This window comes from Protomyctophum parallelum, assembly GCF_964188405.1.
Source record: "Protomyctophum parallelum genome assembly, chromosome: 11".
Lineage (NCBI taxonomy): Eukaryota > Metazoa > Chordata > Actinopteri > Myctophiformes > Myctophidae > Protomyctophum > Protomyctophum parallelum.
Window position 1 is genome coordinate 25,670,090 of NC_139707.1, and position 23,214 is coordinate 25,693,303.

A 23,214-nucleotide genomic window follows, 5' to 3' on the forward strand; every position below is an offset into this window, starting at 1 on the left:
GGGGGGGTACAGTGGTGGGGGTGTGGTTTGGTGTGCCCGAGCCGAGGGTTATAATTTGGCGGTGAGCGAGGGATGGGGGAAAAGAAAAAGAAAAGCGTCGGTCTTGGAAGCTTGGGGCACACTGCCCGCCAACAGCCAGCACACCAACCAACACCGTTGTTCGTGAGGTCAGCAAAGTACAGGGAACCTACGGCGGAACCCTGTGGTACTCCGCCACTCACATACCTCACCAATACACTGCCTGCCCAAATGGCCTGGACCAAAAAATCAAACCTGCGTCAAGTGTAGGGTCCCCGCAGCTGCTCGCTCGAAGAGAGAGAGAGCCACTGGTTCTGCGAGCCGGGAAGTCCTGCTATTATTATACAGTGCAGACAGCCCATCATGCTAACCCAGATCTCTATGCCACATTGTACTGCTTCCAGGTTGTAATACGCTCCATCGGTTTATGTTCTAAAAAAAGAAAACTACTGTTACTGCTAATACTGCTACTACTATTAGGACTATATGCACACAAAATAACTACTTCTGGGCCGCTTCCTTACTTCCTTAAGTTCACAGGTGTTACCAAAGATACTAATTAAGGCTCTGTTCCATTTAGTGTACAGTGGTTCTCAAACTTTAAAAAAAAATCATTTCAAGGACCATCATAATTCTGAGAGCGTACAAATGGACCAAATGGACCTGTAAGGGTCTATTTGGTTCCATTTGTACACTCTCAGAGTTACAGACCCATACAGGGCCATTTGGAACCCACTCAAGGACACTTTGAGACCCACTGGTGTAGCAGTGGGTCCAGTGGCTCACTGGAGTGTTTCCAGTGAGCCAACATGCACAATAGCAGCACCCTGACTCTGTTTGACCACAATGGAACAGAGCCTTCATTAGTATCATCGGTAACACCTTGGCAACCGGAAAGTTCCCAGTTCGATCCCGGGCTCTCCCAGAGCTAGTGTCGAAGTGTCCTTGAGCAAGACTCTGAACCCCTAATTCCCCCGATGTGCAGGTTGGCCAAGGTTGTTCCCTCTACTTCCGCCAATAAAAAATACACTCTACAGCGGAGGTCTTGCCCAGTGTGAGGTTCAAGTGGTTAAACAAAATTCTGAATTTAGTTGCTTTGGAAAATGAAATCTCACACTACACCACACAAACCTAGTGTGACACATTAGGTGAGTCAAAGATGGAGTCACCATATGAGCTTAGAGTATTACTATTAATGGAAACTGCAACCACAACTTAAAGTGAATCGTTCGTTCTAGAGCAGTGATTAGATTCCTGTGAAAGAATGACACATTGCACGCAAAAAAACGCCCTACCACATGTGTCAGATGTCTCCTTTACCACACTCATTCAGTTTTAGAATTATCTTCCATAATTAACAGACTAAGACGCACGCGCATGCGCGCGCGCGCGCACACACACTAAAATGTGTCCATACTCCTCCCCTGAAGTGCAATTATGCCTGCCCCTAGATACACATGCAGTCAGTACTCTTTACTGAAGTCAAATATTTTTAAAAGAATGAATGAATCATTGAATTGGAATAGATTGATGGAAATTATTTCATTGGAAATTAATTAAAATGTATATATACTTGAAACATGTACTGTAGCTTTCCATCTGTTCAGTACTAGCCGATAACCATAAAGAGGTTTACATTAAAATATTTCACTACATGAATATAGATGAAGTGTTGTTTTAACCTTCAATTGTTCTTTCCCTTCAAAGGAGACAGGATGTTTCCATTTCTCACTCCTATACCAAGCACTTAACGTTAAGTGTCTCCACTGCCAAAAAGATTGTATTGACTTTTGTTCTTATTTTATTGAATTTTAAATTTTGTCCCAATTTAGCTGATCTGTCCGTTACCAATTCCTCCATGTAGTCCCTGTCACTGCTGGCCTCTGTTTGGAGTGTAGAGTGTAGACAACCACGTCTCTCCTCTGATACATTCATACATTGTAATGTCACCACCAGTCGCTTCTTTTCAGCTGACATTGACTCATTAAGACCTGAGACCAGATTGACAGTTTACTGAAAAACCTATGTTTCTACAGTATGTCAGTGGTGCTCATGTCGAGGAACCCCCAGAATTATGTATGTGATCGCCGACCTCCATCTGAAAATATGTTGTTTCAGGGACCCACCAGAAGCAAAGGTTTGACTTAAAATTGTTTGCTGTGAAGGAATATATTTACAAAGATTTGCATTAGTAGTGCTGCACTACGAGCTTGTAGATCTGCTATTTCTCAATAGCTAAAGTATAAAATAAGGGTTAAAACAAGTGGTTCGCAAACGGGCGTTGTGGTCACCCTGCGTCTTTAGTCTTCAGTGCACCATCAGAGATCAACCTCCCCATGCACCCACAAACACAGCCAATCCTGTTCATTGGAGCGCCCTGCCAAGCCGGATGCACCATGAAGGATTTTAGGAACGTTAGCCCTGCGCCACCCAAATGCCCTGAAATATAATATATTTTTAAATGCCTGTGTCTTTCTTCCATTGTGATCCTTTTAAATCCTCATGCTCTTAATATTCACATTTCGCGTGGCCCTTGATTTCCCCTGTCTGTCAAGCTGTGGGTTCCACTTCCAGTGGCTGCAGTAGTGGTTCTGTGGAAATATGGAACTATGCTGGCAAAATCCAATAACCCTCCTTGTTTATATTCCCATCGGATTGATTGCAATGTTAATATCTTGAAATTGTGTCTCTCCCAAAAAACTTGGCTTATCGGACTCTGTGGTTTTGACTGTCCTTTGGAGTGGGTTGAGTTGCAGGTTCGTATCCCAAGAAATACATTTTGATGTGTTTCGTTTCGGGGCCCATAAACGTTGGCCCGGCGGCCATTCTGATGGGAACTGCAGGGAACTAGGGGAATATTAGCACAGAAACATAGCTATAGTACTCGGATAGTTGAGTTGAAAATCTACCTCTGTGTCAATTTAAAGACGTGTCGCATATAAAGACATTTTTGTGTGTGTGTTCTATTCCCTTATAGGACAGTGGTGATGCCTATCGCCAACGAGTTCGCCCCGGATGTAGTGCTGGTCTCGTCGGGTTTCGACGCGGTGGAAGGTCATGCACCGCCCCTGGGAGGGTACAGGCTCACAGCCAAATGTAAGTACCCTGTACCCCTGGGAGGGTACAGGCTCACAGCCAAATGTAAGTACCCTGTACCCCTGGGAGGGTACAGGCTCACAGCCAAATGTAAGTACCCTGTACCCCTGGGAGGGTACAGGCTCACAGCCAAATGTAAGTACCCTGTACCCCTGGGAGGGTACAGGCTCACAGCCAAATGTAAGTACCCTGTACCCCTGGGAGGGTACAGGCTCACAGCCAAATGTAAGTGCACTGTAACCCTGTACCCTGAGAGGGTACAGGCTAATGTAAGTGCACTGGAGTAAAGTAACTACAGTAAGCACTGCACTATTAGGTCAAATGTTTAGGTATTTGTACTTTACTTGAGTAATTCCAATTTACAATACCAAGACAAATATTGTACTTAATATTTTTACTCCACTACAATTATTTGAAAACTTTAGTTACTACTAGTTATGTTCTAGATTTGGGTTATTATTACCACAAAAAAGCACTGAGAAAACTTGCGCCTTTCTTCGTCCTTTTTTTCTTTCTTTCAAACTTTACTACGGTAGCGGTGGTCTCGCTCACCGTATTGAAAATAGAAGTAAAACTGAGAAAATGTTTTTTTATTTATTTTATCATGCTCATAAAGTGCTCTGTGCTCAAAGTGCAATTAAAAAGCAAACGTTTCGGTCCTAAGACCTTCGTCAGTGGTTATTATTACAAAACATGAATTAACCACTCCAGCCTTATATACACTTTGGCCACTTGAAAATTAGTTAAATTAGCTTAATTTCTACAAGCTCACAATGTGTCGTGATGTGACGCATTGTGAACTTGTAGATCTGCTATTTTTGATCTGCTATTTTTTTTATACATTTGAAAACTTGAAATTAGACATTCTGCATAATGAGTACCGTACTTTTACTTTTGTACATTTTGATGCCAATACTTTTGTACTTTTTCTCAAGTACATTTTGAATTCCGGACTATTGCAGTATTTATACTTTTACTTGAGTAAAATAATTTAGTACTTTTTCCACCACTGTGTAAGTGCCAACCTGTAGCCACACACAGTACAGTGCTGTGTGTTTTCCAGTTGTCGAATAGTTTCTGATGCATTTAAAGAGGAATAAAAAAACGCCTAAACTCTAACGTCTGAGCGCACCTCCTTCACGTGCTCATAAACCACATTTGATGTGTGGTCCACGTTGGGTGCGCTTGTTTCAGGACAGCTGGACTATCCTCCTGGTCACGTGACGTTGCAATAAAAGTAAAGTTATGTCAACTTTAATTATAATTATTATTATCGAACAGTGTTACCAGAGCCCTGTTAGTCAGCTTCACCTGCTTCCACCTTTCACGACAGGGACGTAGGGTTGGGTTCGAGAGTATCGACTTTAGGTAGTCCATACCGGTGTTGCCAAACCAACTCTCCCCTGTTAAGCTATGTGATCCGTCCTCTTTTGTTTTGAAAGAGCAGGTCGCTTCTTGCCGCTGATTCAGAGCCACTGCTAAAAGGAAAGCACATCTTAAATTAAGTGCAAACTCCACCCAGAGGGTACTTCAAAGCCTGAACAAGTGCAGCCAATGATGTCCAAAATGACAGGATGTTTGTTACACCAGAGACTATAATGTCACTGAACTTTTTCAACTCGTAAGGGGCAAGACTACAGGGAGCAGTGCTGGAAACAGCTATACGGCTTTGCAATTCACATTTTAGCCCCGAATAAATATCTGTCTTATACTTACTCAGCAAATAGATTTTTAGTGTTATTGTGGTCTTCAAGTAGTGCAGAAACATGAGAGGTTGGGTTTCCGGCCAAAGTCTTCGGTATTAACAACACGTCGGTATGCCAGCAGGTCATTATGTGCTATACACAGGTATGTCAACTGTTACTCTTTTTATCTCATTCATATGAATACAAGAACGCTTGCCCCGGGTCAAATCCGGCCACTGTGTATTCCTAAACGTAACTTCAGTAATACTATGCCCAAACCTAACCTTATTCGTAAACGTAACTTCAGTAAAACTATGCCCAAACCTAACCTTATTCGTAAACCTGACCTCAGTAAAACTATGCCCAAACCTAACCTTATTCCTAAACGTGACCTCAGTCAAAACTATGCCCAAACCTAACCTTATTCGTAAACGTAACTTCAGTAAAACTATGCCCAAACCTAACCTTATTCGTAAACGTAACTTCAGTAAAACTATGCCCAAACCTAACCTTATTCCTAAATGTAACTTCAGTAAAACTATGCCTGAACCTAACCTTATTCCTAAACGTGACCTCAGTCAAAACTATGCCCAAACCTAACCTTATTCCTAAACCTGACCTCAGTAAAACTATGCCCAAACCTAACCATATTCCTAAATGTAACCTCAGGAAAACTATGTAGGCGACCGGTCCGTTGAAAAAATGTTTATTTTGTGGCACACATTCCGCTTACCATTCATATCACTGGAATGATCAGAGTCAAATGCAAAGGTCAAAGATTACCTGAAAAAGTCCTTGATGTGCTCTAACCACATGAACATTATCTTCCATATTCTGGGCATGTCATAATTGGCAAACATTCAGCAAAATTTGGCGAATAAACATTCAATAAAACGCACGCACACACACACACACGCACGCACACACACACACACACACACACACACACACACACACACACACACACACACACACACCTTGTCAGTGTTTTATACCTTTGTACTCCTTGACTTGTGCACGGAGCGCGAGACCTTGGCGTGCCAGCAAAGAGCTTTCCCTAAAACCATCCCGGAGATCTCCAGACGAGAGCCAGGGGTCCTGCGCGGGGAGGGGAGTGTGAGGGGTGGCTTAGAGGGAGATTGGAGGATGAGGGAGCATGGGTGGAGTGAAGGGGAGAGAGAGAGAGAGAGAGAGAGAGCGGTATATGGCTGAATGCATATATTAACCCCTCCTTCCTGGAAGGAAAACATCAAAGGCAGCGACTGAGCCAAAACCCAAAGCCGCATTTATTAAAATTAAACCTGGCTTGTATTATGCCCTTTTTTTGGTCCCCAGAAAAACCCAAATCTCTCTCTCTCTCTCTCTCTCTCCCCCCCTCTCTCTGCCTGCCTGCCTGTCTGTCTCTCTGTCTGTCTCTTTCTCTTTCCATAAAGAAATATGATGCAATAGTCCCCCCCCCCCCCAACGAAACCCCTTCTCCCGCTCCGTGTTTTCTTTGTTCCATGTCCAACTTTGAGCCAGAGCGTCACTCACCTCCCATCATCTCCCCTTCTCCTACCCCCACCCTCCCCCCGTCCTTCTCCGTCTCTGCTGTCATTTCCTGTGCTCCCAGGTTTCGGATACCTGACGAGGCAGCTGATGGGGCTGGCGGGCGGCCGGGTGGTGCTAGCCCTGGAGGGCGGTCACGACCTCACGGCCATCTGTGACGCCTCAGAAGCCTGCGTCTCCGCTTTGCTGGGCAATGAGGTAAGAAAGAAATGTGGTGAATAACTGAACGCTCTCTCTCTCTCTAGCCAAAAACACAGCTTTTTCGAGAGCGCCCTTGAGCAAAGCACTTGACCTCCACAACTCCAGCCAGCGTAGGCGCTCTGTCTCCCAGCAGCAGGAGATCGGCTCCCGTGTGCCTGTGTGCCTGTGTGTGTGAGGCTGCATGGACGTGAAACCCGGGCATTACTGAAAAAAGGCATGCGTGGATCAGCATAATATTTCCTGTGTTGCCTTTAGAGTGTTTCGTTCTAGCGAGAAAATATTCGGCAGTCAAGTCCCTTCAGGATCCTTTCTCTTACACACACACACACACACACACACACACTCGCACTCACTCATGTGCACACAAAACACCCGCTGTTTTAGTCGAACCCTGACGGTCATGTGCCGGCCTTTGAAGTTCCCCACGCCATGACGTTTATGAGCAATAGCCACAACCTCTCCCCGATACGTTTGGCCCGTTGACCGTAGACTGATTTATACTTTGTTGAGCGCATGAACATTGCGTGCGTTGTGTGGACGCGCAACTCAGTATAAATCACCTGTATGGTTTCCTTGAATGGAGGGAAATGTCTTGGATATTTATTTGCAGTACAGCTCACCATATAGGCTGGGTTCTCTGTGGTTGCACACGTTCAATCAGTGTTCGAATTTACCAAGTGTTATAAATAGTCAGATGGTGTGTAATTAAGTTTCGGTCGTTTACAAAAATGGTTAACAAAAAATAAATAAAAAAGGAAGAGAGAAAATGGCACTGGTTTAGCATTTCTCAGAGGATTTCAGAGTGCAGTTGCACTTTGGGTGATGACTCATAATGCAGGGCATGCTTTAGGTCTTCTTACTCATTGACCAGTGGGGTCAAAGTGTGTTAATATAACATATAGCAGAGCTATTCAACTAAATTGTTCAGGGGGCCACATGTCAGAAACCCATGGGGCCGGGGCCCGGAGTTCCCCCCGCAAGCTAGTAATTTCATATGTATACTTCACCATTTTTGCGCTACTTTTATTTAAGATGCTATCTTAGAATGGATGTAGACCTATTTGACAGTGCAGCAACATAATTGCCTTCCTTGATGCATTAACAAGCGTCAACGAGCATCAGGTTGGTCACAGACACACACAGCTTGTAGCTGAGCAGTGGTGAGACCACAGCCATGTGGTTATTTGAAAATAATGCACTCCCTGTCTCCCTCTGGCCTTTTGCGATGGTATAATAAACACTGGTTATACACTACAAGTGAAATATCCATGTACCAATCAATGTTGTCCTCACTGTCCACCCTGACTTAAATCACTTACGTGCTAGCGGCGCTACTGTACAAGTGAATGCAACGAGCAGTTGTCAGTGTTGAGGTTTTCCGAACAATGGACTGGTGGGCTCCATCTGATGTTTGACATAGCAAGGATGGACGAACGGCACTGAAAGCAGAGGATGATATATCAGTATAATTTGTATTGACCCGGCAGAGTGAATGTAATCTGTGGGTATTTACAGGGGTCATCGCCATGTTAGGACATTTTTGTCATTTTTTTTTTTTGCCACAGACTACATTTGAGAACCACTAGTACTAATTGGACTAATGTGCCATATAGTGACGTAGTAAATAAGTGTAATTTTGATCAATTACTGAATAATTTTAATTACATTATAATGGTGTGTAAAACAGAAAAACCCATGGTCAAGGACAAGTCTTTGCTATGGACTATTTGTCTGTGTATGGACATATTGATGACCCCTGGGTATTTGACTTGGTGACATCGGTGCGGAGACGGGCCAAGCTAAAAGTGATATTTGGCACCGACAGCGCTGAGTGAAAGACGACTCAGACGAGGATCGCTTAGTCATCCTTCCTTTACTACGATCCGAGCCAAAACCATCTTCATCTCCATTTTCATACTCCTTACCGCTCTGACGGGGGAAGTCATTCCACACGCACTCTCGCAGAGAGTATTTCTAGGCAGAAGGTTAATTGCGGAAGTGTGGAGGAGCACGGAATCAAGCGGGGATGCATTGCACACGCAGATTAGACACACCAACTTACCGACATGCTGAAACAACGGTTGGAAATGCGGTCGAACATGTGCTGCTCCGTGCTTGCGGTTAGGGTTTGAGGTAGGTTGTCGGCCTAAACTAAAGCCTGTACCCATCAAGCGATCTCCGTCTCTCTGTGATTCATGGCACACGATAATAGAGGTTGCTCCTAAAAGCCATCCTCTCTGCCTGTCCTGATAGCAAATGCAGAGGCTTTCTGGAGAGCTTTCTTGGAAGATCTCCCCAGGCTCATTTTCTCTCCTCATACAGTATTATCGGCCTAAGATTAACTGTATCCTTTGTTTTGGTTGTACTGCAGTACCACTTGTGGTAGGAAGAGGAAAGTATGGAAGCCGAAGCGAAGTCCAAAGAATACACCGTAAAATCCAATTTAAGTGTCAATTTAACTCTTGAGTCCATTTGGTTACACTGATAAATTCACACGTTTTACTATTTTATTATGCAGATGATGTGAGCATGAATGTGGGTGCCCGCTTGTGTGTTAACCAATGTTCCCTAAAACATTTTTCATCGGTCTGAGCAAACACGCCAACCTTCTGAGTGCAACTGCTGAGCAACATAATCATGATAAGTGCACTGTGTACATTACACTCACGTTTTGGCTTATCCAAATCTAATTACAGAAGAAGTAATAACAGTTGAATTACTTTTAATAAACTGTAGGCTAATAGGTGAGTTAAAAAAATCTAGTGTTATTAATGTGCGCTACATAGATTTGTTCTGCATGGCACGTTCCTCAGCTAGGGGTTCGGTCGGTGTTAATTTAACCCTCAGGATGTAATGAACACTCCTGATTTCACCGTGTGTCTGTTTATTCCCCCTTTATTTCCAGTGACTGATCACTTCTCGCGTACTCACAGAAGAACCAATGTTCGTGACAAAGTATGTTTCCCTCGGGTTGACACTTAGAGTAACCACAACTCGAGAAACAAAGACATATACATCTTAACGTTTCTAAGATGGAAATATGGAAAGCAAAAATCAAGACCTGTTTTTGCAGCTGACGTGTAAGAAAGCTCATTCTGTTCTTAAACCATATAGCCACCTTTGTAGTGATTGGACCGGTGCGTGTTTGGTCAGTTCATACGCCTCATAGGCCAGTTGTGGATATCCTGTCATAAAATGGAGAAATTGTTTTTCTTTCAATAAAGGTTGTTCCAGGCCAGTTTGAATTTAGCCTTAATAAGCTTAATTTACAATACTCCATCACGCTAGGATGTCATTTGCCAAAAAGAACAGATCTACAAGCTAACAATGTGTCATGGTGTGATGCGTTGCTAGATTGTAGATGTGTTCTTTTGGCTGTACTACGACAACTTTTAGGTTTAACTTACCCCGAATCCCCGAAAAGTCGTAAGGAACTCCTTTTACAATTACTTGACCGTAACGAGACTTGCAACGGTCAGTGGCTAAACTTAGAACTGCATGTAAAAGATTGAATATCCAGCCTGACAGTGTTTGTATGAAGTTCATTTTATTTTGAGAAATTGAGCAGTCTCCCTAAGTGTTGCTCCAGGCCCAGCCACAAGCACTCTCGGAGTGTTCGCCATAATTGGGAATGGCTACCTGCTAAAGCCATTATGCTCTGCCCTGCGAGGCCTTCAGAATGCTATTAATGATGCATGTGGGGCCATAGTTCCTATTATACAGCCTCACATTGCATATAGCGTGACCAGCTCTGCCTGGCTTGTTTTCAGCCTGATATGGGATATGATTGCAATTAGAGGGTGATAAGTTGCGTGAGCCAATGTTTTAATAACTGGGAGTTAAGTCCCTTCGTCCACCCGATTCGACTGATCACTTAGGATCAGTACGATTGTTTTCGACGAGTATGGGCATGCCCTGCCGACTGATTAAAAAAACGACAGGATTAAGGTTGGCGAACATGCGTTAATATTAGGACCGCGCTGCGACATGCTTGCCGTTAAGTTTAGGGGAGGGTATGAGGAGGCTTGTCATTTTCATTAGGCTCCCAGCATGTCCAGTAGACCTGAATAGACCGATAAGATCGGTTAACGTGTCATCAACGCCAATCGCAGCCAGTAGGCTCCAGACGAGCCGATCGGCTAGATAAGATCGGCGTAATAAGTAACCTACTGGGAATTATCGGTTGATTTTCGGTCGAAAGCCAATAGCCGACACAGTCTCAAGCAGTTGCAGGAATGAGGCTAGGCCTCCAACCCCCAACTTCAGTGTCCATGTTTATTCTCACATCACAAGTATACAGGTGTAAAATGGTGCATTATTTTCCATACAAGCTTCCACAAATTGCAGTTTCAAGGTATGCATAAGAAAAGCAAATGACAACGAAACTATAAAATATCAAATATATAGTACACAAGGTAGATTTCCTCAGTCTCTATTGTGCAAGTAAGAGACATCACTGAGCATCAGATGTGTATTAAATGTTTTGGAATGGAGTATATTCACAGTTATATACATAAGATCACTTATTTATACTGCAGTAGTTGAATCAATAACATTTTCAGAATGTGGCTAGGTTCTGATGTAGAGGAGATCTTCAAACTATTTACAATTAGGCATTTAGCAGTAATCCAGAGTGACGTACATTGAGCAAGAACAACAACATGGCAATACATCTTATACATACAAATTATTATCATGAATCATACGTAAGCTAAGAACGTAACAGTGGAATATATCTATATAATGAAACTATGCACATATACTATATAGTGCTATGTCTACATAAAATGCTATCTAAGTTACATAAGTCGAGCCTTTGCATAAGCCTGTAAGGTCAAAGATGTACTACATTCCTGAATACTAGGACAGTAAGCATTAATCTAGTAAATATGTGTGGTTATTAATCCCTGCATTAGTCAAACTAATATTATACTGTATATCTCTCTATCCACTTTTCAAAGTATAATGGGCTATACCTGCTGGGTTTCGGAAAGGATAATAACTTCATGAAAGCATGACTAGTCAAATTAATGTAAGAACGAAAACATGCCACCCACACAAGTAATGTATTTAATGAGATGTATGTTTCTGTTACTTGCCAAGATTAACATAGAGGAATGAGATTTCATTTTTTTACCCTGACTAATCTGGAAAAACCCAAGAATTCTTATTTTTGAGGCTCACGCTTCAGTTAATGCCTGGCTTAGTTTCTGTCTTTTCCTGGTCCTCCCTGTGGAGGAATTCATCTAGATATGTACTGAGGTTCTACTGTAACTTGGAGAGATGTCAGGACTGTGAATACTGATAGGCTGTAGTGTAGGGCCATGACAACTACGTCTTGGGGTATGGTGTCATATACAGTACAATGTCTATGCTACAGTTAGATGTTAATAGCCGCCCGCATGCTGTATACTGATGACCCAAGGGAGCTTTGAAATAACGGTGCTGGCGTTACATGTAAGACAAGCACACTTGGATTGTGAAATAGTGGGGAAAAAGCCTTCCTCCCATTCTATATGGAAGTAGAATGTGTTCAGGTTCTTTATAATGCTACTGACTCTGGAAAATAAAGAATTTAAAACATTTTCCAACATTTAAAAGCCGTGAAGGCAGCTTCTTGATCAATCAATCAAGTCACCTTAAGTGGCAGATGCCAAAAAGAGGGGTTTTGTGATTTTTGTTTTTATATTTCAATTATGATTATGATTCTTTAGGGGCATGTCATGTGGTCTACCTGCACAGCCTTTGTGATCTACAGGTAGATTTTGATCTACCTTTTGGGCACCCCTTCTGTATAGCATAGCATATCAAGATTCCAAATAGAACTAGCTTTTCTTCCTCTTTCATACATGTAAGGGTGTTGGATCACAGGCTAAATTGTATTAAGGTTTAGAGTGGAGGAATCAGTTGTTGGCAGTTAGTACGAGGTGCATCTCTGGACATGACCTGTTGTTCCAGCCCTGCAGACAAACCAAGACATAAATAAGCTCTTGGAATCGTAAAAAGGGAACATGGCTCCGTTCCATGTCTCTCTTGGACAGAGAGCAAAACAAACAGAACAATAACGCAAGATCACGCAAATAAAACTCGGTCACCGCGACTTATCAGCCCACCACCACCTCCAAAAGCCTGAAAGGCATCATCCCCCCCATTGCGGACAAACGGGCCAGGCCGGAACGTTGGGTCTAAGTGATCGGGTACATTGCTAAACCACCATTAACCTTTCCAGAATGTTTCTCTTGAAGGGGAATGCTCTGCGCCACGCCAGACCTGTCAGAGGCGAGGAATGGCACCACGCTGGGACCAAGGTTTGCTTTGAGGAGAAATAGACAAACACTGCTTTAATCCAATAACCTTAATCTGTTTACCCGCGCCGTGCCCACCAGTGACTAAAAGGTCGCAGCTATGATGACTGTTAAGGCTCAGACTGGGATACTGAAGCAGCCTCTGTCTACTTCAGTTTACTCTAAGGGGATTAGGACATTAGGACATTTGGACATGAACGTGAAGGGCAGAGAACGCAGTACGGGTGTCACTTTTTGGGGATGAGGAACTGTATCAATAGACTTCAGAATTCAGAGTGTGACCTTCACCGGTTCATTTTACTTCTTAACGGTACAGTATGTATTTATCAAAAATAGAATATAAGGATGGAATATTTTGTAAAATGTTTAAATTTAATTGTGGCACAACACGTTGTTGGCTTGTTGATCACCCTAGTGCAATGAATTATAAATTAAGCTTAAAGCCGAAATCACACTCACGAGACACAACACAACGTTTTTAGCATTCGTCACAGCGGTGTGATATGTCCTGTTGCATGTCGACACAAGTCGACGCAAGTGATTCAATTGCTTCAATTCAATGGTTGCTTGCAACTACATGCGTCTACTCGCAACCGTTTTGTTGCAAGGAGTTGCATATGGCGGCCCATTGGTGTGCTTTGGGCTTTAAAGACCAACTTCAAACTGGCCTGGAACGACCTTTATTGAAAGAAAAACAATTTCTCTTTTTTATGACAGGATACTCTAGTCCACTAGCCAAAAAAAATGCTGTTCTCAATTCAGACAAGCACTGTAGACTTGACTAAAAAGGCAGAGCTTTGAATAGCCATCGGCAATGCAAACCGTGGGTGCCTCCCTGGAGGGAGGAACAGAAAGTAGAGGAAGCAGGGGTGAAGGGGAGTCACAAATGATCTTTAAGATCGGGCGCTGGGAGAGGGAGGCGATTGGGGGGCTCACGTCTCGGATTTCTGCAGCCCGCAGAGTGCCGGGATGGGCAGGGGTCTGGCAGGGTCACCGGGTTGGCTGCCACGGGGAGCTGAGAATTCTCCCAAATTGGCTGAAGCAGCTAGCAGCTAGCAGCTAGCACGGCCCTGCAGGCAGTGGTGCTGTACTTAAGTACACTGTTGAGGTATTTGTATTTCCAATATCCAATCTACTCCACTACATTTCAGAGGTAAATATTGTACTTCTACTCCACTACATTTCAGAGGTAAATATTGTACTTTTACTCCACTACAATTATTAGGAAACTTTAGTTACTAGTTACTTTGTAGATTTTGAATAATAAAAAAATATGCATTACCCACTATAATTAGCCCAATATAACCTTTGCCAATTTGAAAATAGACAAGGTCATGCGTCACATATTTTTGAGTGGTGCTAGCCACTCCTATGCAGAGCTATGTATGTGTACGTTTGTATGTAGCCTATGTGTGTATACATGTGTACATGTGCAACACCTAAAGTGGCCACATTAATGCAAACACACGCACGCAGAGTGCACACACACACACACACACACACACAGAGCTGCTATGAAACACCTCCACACATCGGATATACAGTAGATACACAAAAACAAAGACACCCATGGGCAGAAAACCCACAAACATATACACACAGTCACAAAACTGCTATAAAACTTTTCCACAGATTGGATATAATTCCACAAGAAAGCACGCATGACGCACGCACGCACGCACGCACGCACACACACACACACGCTCAAGTACATTTTGAATTCCGGGCATTTACTTGTAAGTAGTTCTACATTGCAGTATTTATACATTTACTTAAGTAAAATATTTCAGTACTTTTTCCACCACTGCATGTCTCGGCCCCCCAGAGCATGTCAGTTGGTACACATCTGAAAGTGGTTACCCACACACACCTCTCTCGACAGGGTCAGCCACGCACGGAGGGATCGCATAATCAAAGGAAATGGAGGAATCATTTGAAGTCAGCGGGTGGAAGCTATTGTTATAAAGCAGCTATAGGCCTATGCTGCATGGGGGTTGGTATGGGGAGCGACGACTGTAAAAGTATGGAGGATGAATTTGATCATTTGCAGAGCTCAGGAATTCATTTCACAAATAGTTGTGTTATTTGGGTGCACTTGCATGAAACCGTAAAAATAATTCCCCTTTGAAATGTAATTTCGCACACACGCCCGCTCACAGCAAATGTTGAAATGTGTTGAACTTCCTTATACACGACGCATTAACTCTTGAATTGAATTAGTGAAATAACCTTCACTGATGAGTATTTCACTATCCTTTGAAGAATCATTCTGGCGCTAATGTAGGTGTCCTGGAATAGCAGCGGGGAACTGGGAGACACGGGCGCCGCCATTGCCCCTCATTAACTTTGAGAATTACACCTCAATTTCCCATCAGCCCTATAGAGCGTCGCAGTCCCGCCCCTTTTCATGATGACGCCTGGCCCAGGAAATGAATCCCATTTTTCCCATAGGCATTTCAAAACGTATTTATTTAAAGACCTTTTAAGCGTTGTACGAAGGCAACTCTTGTCGTGACAAATCATGACAACACACAATATTTTGGACCAAACAAATAATTACAAAGAAGAAAAACAACAAAAAAAGTGTTATAACCTGCCGTTTTTTTCTACTTTCTAATTCTTTGTTTGGCCCGAAAAATTGTGTTTGTTACTTTGTTGTCATGATTTGTCACGACAAGAGTTGGCTTTGTCCGCGGCGTGAACGTCTTTAAATAAATACTTTCTGAAAAGTCTATGAGGAAAATGAACAGGGATTTATTTTCCGGGGGGCGGGACTGCAACGCTCTATTGGAAGCCAATGTGACTGATTTTTTTTCCGGTCACGTGATCCAAACATGTGACGTATCCTACTATGTCCGATGGAAACCATGTATCTCTTAAAAGTTATCAAAAACAGCGTATTAAACAATGAAAACAAGAGAGGGAATGTCGTGGTCAGTTAAAGCATCTGTTCACATGAGGGCCAAAGTGCGACCTCATAGATCCAAGCACTGTGTTACTCCCCTGTGAAAAACCACTACAAATTACCTCACAAACATGTGGCGACGTGACACATATTTCTGCCGTACGACAGCATTATAGGACAGTGGTTTTCAACCAATGGTTCGGGGACCACCAGTGGTCCTTGAGGGGATTCCATGTGGTCCCCAGATAAATGATGGACTCTTACCTTTAACTTGTGAGAGCGTACAATGAAACCAAATGGACCCGTAATCGACGTTTGCTTTGCTGTAACTACAAGCCTTCCACAACAGAGTGGTAGTAAAGAGGAGAGGTTTAAATGTACCTGATCAAATCAAACTGGCAGGAATGTTGTTTGTTGTTGTTTTTATCATAACCTCAATGGAGGTCTCTCGTGTAATGGAGGTGGAATGTAGCTGAAAAACTGTGCCCGGTGGTGGTTTGATTGAAGCAGATATGGAGAGAATGTGTGTGTGTGTGTGTGTGTGTGTGTGTGTGTGTGTGTGTGTGTGTGTGTGTGTGTGTGTGTGTGTGTGTGTGTGTGTGTGTGTGTGTGTGTGTGTGTGTGTGTGTGTGTGTGTGTGTGTGTGTGTGTGTGTGTGTGTGTGTGTGTGTGTGTATTTATATCCAATCTGTGGAAAAGTTTTATAGCAGTTTTGTGACTGTGTATACGTTTGTGTGTTTATGCCCATGGGTGTCTTTGTTTTTGTGTATACTGTATATCCGATGTGTGGAGGTGTTTCCTAGCAGCTGTGTGTGTGCACTGTGTGTGTGACTGTGTGTGTGTGTGTGTGTGTGTGTGTGTGTGTGTGTGTGTGTGTGTGTGTGTGTGTGCACTCTGCGTGCATGTGTTTGCATTAATGTGAATGGAGCAGATGAGTGGGCTCAGACAAGGGACCACAGCTGGATAAGTCGGTCAGCTGTGCTTTTGTTTATCCGGCCTCAAACTGCCCGAGGGTTCGTATTGTCTGGAAACGTCCCGAGTCCCACCACACTAGACCTGACATCTCTGATCTAAGTATAGCACACGCAGCATTAAGGTCAAATAGCAAATGATAAATAAAAAAGCTTGTACGTTGGCTATTTTTGACGGATGTTCTCCCCAGAATAGTGAGGCTAGGGTTCAAGGGGATAAAGTGACGGTACAATGTACAGTTTAGGCATCTTAATCCAGAGCGATTTACACAGTAAGCAAGAACAACACAGGGTAATGCATAAAAAGAGTCATCAAGAATCATACTTAAGCTAAGAACCTAACATCCATCTAACAGTGGGATATCTATATAATGAAATTGTATATGCATATACACTATAGAGTGCTACTAAAATCTACATAAAATGCTATCTAAATTTCAAAGGAACAGGAATGTCTATTCCTCTGTGATTGATGACTTGCAACCACGACACAGTCTGATTCCACCTTTTTGCGACAAACCCCTCTAATCTCATTTTAGATCGGTGAGTATCTGACCCAGTTGACATTTTATGTTTTTAGTGACTTGCAGTATATATATAGGCCGGAGCTGAGCAGCCCCTCCGTCGGAGCCAAAACATCCTAAACCTTTTTTTCTTTATAGCCCCCCTCTGCCTCCTGTGTGACTGTACCGTGTGCATCCAGCGTTTTACTGCACACTCCAGTGTGAGAAATATATCCCCCGCTTTTATTGGCAGGTTAAGACAAGCTTGGCTATAATGAGCATCGGGTTCCCTTTGAAAGCGGCTCAAATTAGCTGGGAAACAGGGAGATAAAAATTGCTGAATGGACTTTACGGGCTCCTTTTCGTTCGCCCCCACCGCCGGAGTGCGTAATCGCAAAAAGTCTTTCTAGTTAAATAGCTCATGAATGATGCATTGGCAACGACGCCGGTCAACTCTGAACCCGGGGACTAATTGATGATTGCGCGCAAACAGATGTCGGCCGCGTCCAAACCACGGTTGTTAGCAATTATTTGATAAACAACAGGCTAATATGCTAATTGCTACCAGCTGCCAATGAGGTTATTCGCGGTGTTTGCACTCCAGTTACAGTAAGCACGCCCGGCTTCACCTGTACCCCCTCGGGCCTTTTGGTATTTTACTCCCTGTGAACACAAGGGGAAACCTACTCCCCTGCTGCCGAAAAGGTCACCTGCTTTGCACAATACACGCCGTTACCTAGTTCAATTAGCATAACATAATCAGGCGGCCTCGGCAGGGCCGCCGGCATATGCGCCTGGACGCGACAGTAAACAATGGACGCCTTGTGCACTTTTTTCTTTTGCTGAACAAGTGGAATTCCTTGCTGCTTTTCCACTGTTTTGGTTTCAGCCTCCCTGCGGAATGTTTTGTCAGGGCACATTCCTCACACACACCCGGCCGGCCTCATGGCTTTTGCACGGCGTCTCAATTTTGTTGGCTGGGGTCTTTGAAGGCCGTGCCACACTGGCAAACACATTTCCCAGGATTCAGTAGACGCAGTGACAGCAAAACACGTCTCGCATAAAGACACTTATTTTATTTTATTTCTGTCTTGACGCTAGAAAGACGCGGAGGTCCATACTCAAATAAACACTAAAGTGTTTTGGCGCATGGTGTGTGTGTGTGTGTGTGTGTGTGTGTGTGTGTGTGTGTGTGTGTGTGTGTGCAGTGCATTCCCTGTGTTTTGGATTGGTCCTATACCTGCCAGGTGGGGCCCCTAGAGTTCAATGACAAGAGCCATTAAAGTTTATATGCGTGAGGCCCGGCTGTCACTCAAACTGACAAGCTGCCCCCATCCAACCCTGCTGCGAGTGGAACCCCACAAGACCCCACAGAACCCCTGACCTTGCTTTGACAGGGTGCTGAGGCAGGCTGGGATAGGTTGGGGGGCCGGGCCGGGCCGGTCCAGGCTGGGTGTGAGTAGGGTGAACGGTTCCAAACTGTTTGAGGGACAGAAGTATCGCTTAAGTGAGATGGGGGGAGGGGGGAGGGAGACAGGGTTAGCAACTTATTAGTCCACTCCTTCAGCACCTCGTTTTTATATCAGGTTTTAGCCACAAATTGCCACGCTTTTCAGCCGCCGAGCTCTTCTTTTGAAGAGCCACCAGCTGATTTGGTGAACCGGAAGTAACAAGCAATCATTTCCGGGGCACTCGCTAGATACTTTTGTTTTCATCACAAGCGCTGATATGGTACCATAGCAGATCTACAAGCTCACAACGTGCCTTGGATGCAACGCGGTGTGAGCTTCTACATCGGTTATTTAGATATGAATCATGCTTAAGGACGCCTCTTCTGAGTCTCTCGCACTCACTTTCTCTCTCTCGCTCTCTCTCTCTCTCTCTCTCTCTCTCTCTCTCTCTCTCTCTCTCTCTCTCTCTCTCTCTCTCTCTCTCTCTTGCTCACGCACACACACACACAGATACACATGAATAAAGAATAAAATTAGCACTTCTTGGTTTTACTAACTCCCCTCTCTCTCACTCACTCACGCATGCACGCACGCACGCACGCACGCACACACACACACACACACACACACACACACACACACTCCAATGAAGAGTCAGTGTGTGTGTGTGTGTGTGTGTGTGTGTGTGTGCGGGCGGGCGTGCGCTTGTAATTTGGATATTAAACAAGTTGATTGGGAGCCTAATTGCGCACATAATTGGTGGTGGTGGTGGTTGTGGTGTGTGGGGGGGAGAGAGCTTGGTAGGGCTCTGTGTTTCATCCTCTGGTAAAGGTGCAGATTGGATATGGCAACCATCCAGGTGCCACACAAAAAAAATCTGAATTCACAAATAATGAAGTTAGATCATCTACAAGTTCGTGATGACACGTGTTGTGAACTTGTAGACCCGGCTACACTCACTATTTTTGCACAATAATGCTTAAATGCTTCCTCGATTATTCGATGAATCAAAAAAGTCATAGAAAGTAAATTATCCGTGTGTGTGTGTGTGTGTGTGTGTGTGTGTGTGCGTGTGCGTACAGTACAGTACAGTACACGTGTGTGCATGATGCAGCCTGTCGTGCCACAGCAGGATTAAAGTATCCGTCTCTCTGGACCGACTCTCCCCCCCTCCCACCCTCAACCGGCTATTTGTTTTAATTAAAAGAAAACTTCCAGCCTTGGCTGAGCGAGACCGACCGGCGATCCTTCTTTCCTCCGCTCTCTGGCATCCTCTTCGCCTCTCTACAAAGTCCTCGGTCCAAAACGTTTATTCTTTTTTTGATTAGTTTTTTTTCTCTCTCGCACTCTTTTCCCTTTCTCTATAGCGTACTGTACGCCCTCTCCTTTCAAGTCTTTGTTTTGTTTTGTTTTGTTTTTTATCACGAAAGAAAAGGGACGCGTTTTGTCTTTTGAGTTTATATATAGAGTTGAGTTGGTCCTGTTTGGGGGGGTGAAAAAAGGGGGGTGAGAAAGTGTAGAAAGCGCAGTCGGCCAAGGGGAAATGGAATCATTCCGGATTGGGAAGGCACATTGGGGAATACCCCAGTTTCCTCTGCTTTGTGGCTTGGAGACTGCAGCGGCCTCCTAGCCTTTCTCTGCGATAGGTTTGTGTGTGTGTGTGTGTGTGTGTGTGTGTGTGTGTGTGTGTGTGTGTGTGTGTGTGTGTGTGTGTGTGTGTGTGTGCGTGTGCGTGTGCGCGTGCGTGCCTGCGCGCACGTGTGAGAATGGGCAGCTTTTATCATCATACATCTCCTTGTGCCAATATGTGTGTCTTTGGAGTGGGATGCAACACAGAGCACACATTGTCGTTTGTGTCCGAGAGTGATGGAGGCTTGCGGTGAGTGGGAGATGGTGTGTGCATCTGCAGTGGTGGAAACTAAATACATTTACTAAAGTACTGTATTTGAGTACAATTTTGAGTAATTTCTACTTTACTCAAGTATTTCCAATTTCCAGTACTTTTTACATCTCAGAGGCATGCAGTTTTTATTAGCTTGTATTCCCCATCGATGTCACTGGAAGACGGTTTCTGAACTGCCCACAGCCCTCCTATGACTCTGAGACACAGACAGAGTAGAAAAGAATTTCGTCATTTTTTCATGATTATTAGTGAGGACCTATTATATGAAGATCGGTTGAGAAGTGGTCCTTTAAAGAAAACAAATGGGACTTCAGCGGTTCTTTACAACTCGTTCAGAATGTGGCTTGGAAGGGGCGGCTGCTCCACAATGGAGGGGCAACAGTAGCAAATGGACTATCCCCCTTTGTTTGGCGGAATAGCGCAGAAACCTTCCCCATCAACATTTTGGAATCACGTTGCTTTTTTTGTTTTTCCCTCCATCCAGCTGGACCCCCTGCCTGAGGAGCTGTTGCAGCAGAGGCCTAACCTTAACGCTGTCCGCTCCATGGAGACTGTCCTGGAAGCTCACAGTGAGTGGATTGTTTATTTCTTTCGTCTCCACAATTCAACTCCCTAATATGTCCCACTTTACCCCTACACAGTATATCTCTGCTGTCGGGAAGAAACCACCTAACTCCAAAATGTACATTTTTCAGGAAATGAAAAATAAATATATTTTCAGGAAATGAAGAAAGCTTTAGATTTTGAAAATAAAGCAATAATGCCTCATCAAAGTTGGTATTGTGACTTATCAATTACTTGCATAAGATGGGGAGAGGTGGTGGAGTTTGAGGGTCCAATGGGGTTCAGAGATTTTGTCTAAAGCGCTTTTTTATACTTTTCATTGGTTCAATATTTCTTTAACCAACACACAGACGTAAAGCATGTTCAATAGCATTGATTTATGAAAAAAAATATGTAGGTGGTTTCTCTCTGACAGCAACCATACTTCTTCTTCAGTTCCGGACCAACTTTTATGGTTCTGAACCAATTCATGTTCAGTGGAAAACAAAACAAAAAAACTGAACCAGTTCAACTCCGGTGGAAAACGGGCATCAGTCCTCCAACTTAACCCGGAAACCCGATTCTGTGTCCCAAATTGTGAGCCGAGACCGGGGAGAGAATGTTTCCAAGCCGCTTGCAGCGGCGGTTTTCACAGAGTGCACATCAAGTGCAGGCGTCTGTTCTTGTCCTCTTGCCGGATGTGTTGACTGTCCATCTGTGCGGGTGTTTTTGGATGGACCGTCTCTCGGGCTATTGGGAGGGAAAACCATGACTACACTTTCTGGGAGATGTGGTTTAAAAAATACGGCATTGCCGCGTCGCAGACTTCAAAGGGATGTTTTAGAGCTGACACAAAATGAAAATGTAAACATAGCGTGCCTGCGTGCGCATGTTGGAACGGTTTGCGAGTGAAAGTGTTCCCCCTATGATACTGACGTGCATTCATAGTATATATATATATACAGTATATATATATATATATATATATATAATTCTAAATAACAGGTTTATGTTTATTTATGATATCGTGCTGTTTGTTGTGCATGGTGTGGGCTAGAATGCATGTCAAACGGCTCATACTATATGAGAAATACAGCATCTATACAACATGACATGCAGGAGGAGCGGCGTGTGGAATTGGAATGTGGTCAGTCAGTCAGTCAGTCAGTCAGTCCAATAACCTGCTTGATTCCTCCACAATTATCTAATCCTCTCCTCCTTGCTCGGAGGCAGGACTATACGTGAGTGTGGAAGTTGGGAGTATTTGGAATGACCAGATGGATTCTCTTACCGCTACGTCACGGCCACCCCATCATTATCCACTTTCAACCTGGCATGCCTATTCTTGTACATTGGCTATTTTTGCTATTCGACATATATGACAGAGTATAGGGCCTAAGCTTTCTTCATACACTATTAAATACCGTTGACCTAATCTGTCATTGTTCAACCAGTAGTAACTAGTATTGTTGTGCATGGCGGTGGGTGGCTTGTAGGTAAATACTGGCGCTCGCTGCAGCGCTCCGTCTCTACGCTGGGCTGCTCTCTGAGCGAGGCTCTCAGACAGGAGACGGACGAAGCCGAGACTGTCACGGCGATGGCCTCCTTGTCTGTCGCCAACAAGCACATCACTAAGAGGTACGTTGGTTGCGTGTCTGTCTCTTTGCTGTTGTCTGTCGTGGGTGCTTTTGGGCCCTATTTTTGCCATTGCTATACGCATTATGCCTAAACTTCTTTGCCTTTTTAAGTGGTGCTAGCCCTCCTATTATGTATGTCTTGTCTGTGTGTATGAGCATGGATGAGCACGGAAGTACCACGCCAATACCGCTGGATGGCACTGTTGAGCAGCGACACACACACACACAGATTTTTTTTCAACTATTTTGAAAACATTTTAACCGATTCCATGCCACCATTGACTTCCGGCACTGTGGAGCCAGTGCCAACAGAATGCACAAGCCATTTTCGAGTCACCGTGAATCTCCTTCTCTAGCGTTAGAAACGCTAATATGCTAACCGGGAGGTCGCGCTAATATTTTATTGAGCTCCTAACATCGTCCCTCACCTCAATTCCTAGAAAACGCA

The 23,214-nt window shown here is 44.0% G+C and overlaps 1 protein-coding gene across 1 annotated transcript in view; it reads left to right on the top strand.

The window, feature by feature from the left end:
* Positions 1 to 23,214, top strand: part of hdac4 (histone deacetylase 4) — a gene marked incomplete at its 5' end in the record, with an annotated part of 136,698 nt that overhangs the window by 106,019 nt on the left and 7,465 nt on the right. The window contains 4 exons of the mRNA XM_083776737.1: positions 2,996 to 3,114; positions 6,412 to 6,545; positions 21,071 to 21,155; positions 22,626 to 22,767. Coding sequence (XP_083632863.1) covers positions 2,996 to 3,114; positions 6,412 to 6,545; positions 21,071 to 21,155; positions 22,626 to 22,767 — 480 coding nt within the window. The remainder of the gene's footprint in view (positions 1 to 2,995; positions 3,115 to 6,411; positions 6,546 to 21,070; positions 21,156 to 22,625; positions 22,768 to 23,214) is intronic.